Consider the following 3,444-nt stretch of genomic DNA (forward strand, 5'->3'; position numbering starts at 1 on the left):
AATAGTAAGTAGTAAGTATTACAGTGTTTCCCGTTTTGTTACATCATTAATGTTATACCGTACGTTTTTATAAGCATCTCTCAAATTCGTTAGGTCCCTGTTACTGAGGTAGTTTAGTATTCCTTGAATATAAGGTAAATCATAATTTCTACTGAAGTAACGGCCGAAAAATGTAACGCCGTCGTCTAACAACTTCTTTCGTACCATACCTCTATTGAAACGACGTTCTATTATGTCTTCGTACGTAGGAAATTCTCTCTGATAATCGCTCCGTTTCAAAACCTGAACAACATCTTCATTTCTCGCGTATAATGCAATTTGGTCTATGCGTTTTGTTAGGATATCATGAAATGTTAGGATAGTATCGTTAATTTTTATGTTTTTCATTCTCATTATCTCTTCAATACATTTTTTCTGAAATTTTAGAGATTGCTCGATCATATCCGTAGTGATATTAAGATTCTCCACATTTCCGTCATTCACGTCCAAGCTAGCAATCTGCATTTTAAGTAGCTGTTGTTCAATATCGGTAAGTTTGTCGTGATTTACAGATCTAAACTTAGAACAGTGTACGTGCAACGCTGTCTTATGGTATTTATTAACAATGTTTACGTTAGAACCGTATTCTATGAGAGTCAGAACGGCTTCATACTGATTGGCGCAGGATGCCAGATGAAGTGCAGTGTCACCATCCTTATTTATGGAATCGATGTCAACGTTCGAATTAAAGAGAATTTCCATGATACGTATTCGACCACATCCAGCAGCAAAATGGAGCGGTGTCTGGCCTTCTACAGTTTGCACGTTGACATCGGCACCATATTCTACGAGGATTTGTACGATATCTTCATGTATGTTCAGAATGGCTTGGTGCAGTGCCTTCTCCCTGTGTCCCTTCTTAGTGGCTAGGAGCAGTGCTGTTTCTTCATACTGGGTTGGAGGATTCACGTTAACTACGCTTACAAGTAGATCCTCACAAATTAGTACTAATTCTCCTCCTATGGCATAATGGAGCGGTGTCCGACCACTCTCAGTTTTCAAATTTACATCGGCACCATATTCTACGAGGATTTGTACGATATCTTTGTGTATCATCTGAACGGCTAGGCGCAGTGCCGTTACACCATATTCGTTTTGAGCATCCACGTCAACTCCGCTTTCGAGTAGCACCTCGCAGTATGCTTCTAGTCCTTTTCTTGTAGCATGATGAAGCGGTGTTTCGCCCCTCGAATTTTGCAAGTTGACATCGGCACCATGTTCTACGAGGATTTGTACGATATCATTGTCTCCCTTGTTAATGGCTAGGCACAGTGCCGTTTCTTCATATTCGTTTTCAGCATCCACGTCAACTCCTCTTTCGAGTAGAAACCTGCAAGTTTCTTTTAGTCGTCCTCGCGCAGCAAAATGAAGCAGTGTGTTGCCCTCTTTAGTTTCTGAGTTTACATCGGCACCCTGATGTACGAGAATTTTCACGATATCTTCGTGTCTCTCCTGAATGGCTAAGCGCAGTGCCGTATCTCCATCTTTGTTTACGATATCTACGTCAGCTCCTCCCTCAATCAGCAACCAGAGAATTTCTTCTACTCCTACACGCGCAGCAAAATGAAGCGGTGTCTCGCGCGATCGATTTTGCAAGTTGACATCGGCACCATGTTCTACGAGGATTTGTACGATATCTTTTTGTCTCATTTGAATGGCTAGGTGCTGTGCCGTTTCTTCATATTCGTTTTCAGCATCCACGTCACCTATTCTTTCGCACATGGAGTTGAAAATTTCGTCTACTCTTGCTCGCGCAGCAAAATGGAGCGGTGTCTCGCCCGTTTGAGTTTGCAAGTTGACATCGGCACCATGTTCTACGAGGATTTCTACTATATCTTTATGGCTCTCCTGAATGGCTAGGTGCAGTGCCGTTTTTCCATCTGGATCTTTAGCATCAATGTTAGCACCTCCTTGGATTAGCAACTTGCAAATTTCTCTTTGTCCTCCTTCCATAGCAGAATGCAGCGGTGTCTCGCCCCTTCGAGTTTGCAAGTTGACATCGGCATCATGTTCTACGAGGTTTCGAACGATATCTTTGTGTCTCTTCTGAATAGCTAGGTGCAGTGCCGTTCTTCCATTTGCATCTGTAGCATTCACGCGAGCACCTCTTTTAATGAGCGTTTTTACAGTTTCTATCTCGCAATTCATGACAGCATAGTGGAGCGGTGTGTATGTAGGATTTTGAGACTCACTGTAAACGTTCGCATCTTTGGTCATAACCTGTTTCTCCATATCGTCCGTCCCGTTGGGTATTATTGTTAATTAAATCACTGTTTGAATCTCGTGTTCAGATCGCGGAGATCATCTCATTAGTCTCTCCAACTCTAGGCAATATTTCTGCTATAGATTGTCGTATATATGTATATAAACATAAGCCTCAGTTTAGTTATTCATTACAATTACTTGCTAATGATAAGACACGATATGTCCCTCCGTTTCTCTCTAGTCTGAATGACCTAAAAGTTCAACTCGTTATTTCTCTCTCTTCCTTTTATATCTTACTACTAATTTTAACAATTTCCTAGTGTTTGTTAAATTACTAGCAATATTGTTTTACTTACTAAATTCTAACGTAGCTGCAGTTATGTAGGTTATGTACTGACGTTCGTTATGGTTCGTTACACGATGGTTACACACATGGACCTAAAGGACGGTGCATAGTCGAGGGGTAGGGCTCCCAAAAACGGAAGGGGAAAACAGCTCTGTTTGAGCCCACAAGTGCTGCTCTCAGTGCGGTCCCGCTTGATTTTGAACATGCTTATTCGTTTTATTTTCCATCAAAGGTAAAAAAAGAAGACTAGACAAAAGGTAATAAAAATAAAAACAGTACTTGGTGGAAATATAAAAGTTTAATCAGTCCTCTTGTAAACACCAAAACACAATTTAATCAATCGCGAATCAGCCCCTCCGCCTTCGGTAGTACATTAACTTAGACCAACTCAGGCATCGCGCGCGTGATGATTCATTGTTCCTCCTTCCTGATGCTGGATCCTCCGCATATACTCCTGTAAGAATTAAAATTGGTCTCAGAATTGTACGTGTAAAGCAGTGAGAGAATAAAGATTGTATTATCGACGTACTTACAGGTGTTGATTCATTATTCCTTCAACCCGGCACTGGATCCTTTGCATATACTCCTGTAAAAATTAAAAACGGTTTTACAATTGTACGTGTAAAGCAATGAGAGAATAAACTACGTCTATTAACCTTTATGTTGTACGTTCACATTTTCATTCTGCATTTCTTTTGGAAACTGTTCGGTACATAATCTTTTCAAAGTAAACCCTTTGGTAAATAACCTAGCGATCATCATTCGATTTCTGCTTCTCTATATGGTCTTTCATTTATTTATATGTTCCTAAAAATATAATGTAATACGTCATGTTATGCATCTCACAATTATTG

General features: G+C 40.3%; 1 protein-coding gene across 1 annotated transcript; it reads right to left on the reverse strand.

The window, feature by feature from the left end:
* Positions 1 to 16: 16 nt before the first annotated feature.
* On the reverse strand, positions 17 to 2,630 carry LOC108627959 (putative ankyrin repeat protein RF_0381). Its single transcript, XM_026816099.1, has 2 exons — positions 2,601 to 2,630; positions 17 to 2,495 (listed from the first exon to the last, which is right to left on the reverse strand). The coding sequence occupies exon 2, from the start codon at positions 2,269 to 2,271 to the stop codon at positions 19 to 21; it is 2,253 nt and encodes a 750-aa protein (XP_026671900.1). The 5' UTR covers positions 2,272 to 2,495; positions 2,601 to 2,630; the 3' UTR covers positions 17 to 18.
* Between the last annotated feature and the right edge of the window lie 814 nt (positions 2,631 to 3,444).

Source organism: Ceratina calcarata, unplaced genomic scaffold (genome assembly GCF_001652005.2).
Source record: "Ceratina calcarata isolate Rehan_Ccalc_2016 unplaced genomic scaffold, ASM165200v1 scaffold483.2, whole genome shotgun sequence".
In the NCBI taxonomy this organism is placed as follows: domain Eukaryota; kingdom Metazoa; phylum Arthropoda; class Insecta; order Hymenoptera; family Apidae; genus Ceratina; species Ceratina calcarata.

Bases quoted from the DNA above. Each gene is read 5' to 3' on its own strand.
- LOC108627959 (XM_026816099.1), bottom strand. From the start codon at position 2,271: ATGGAGAAACAGGTTATGACCAAAGATGCGAACGTTTACAGTGAGTCT.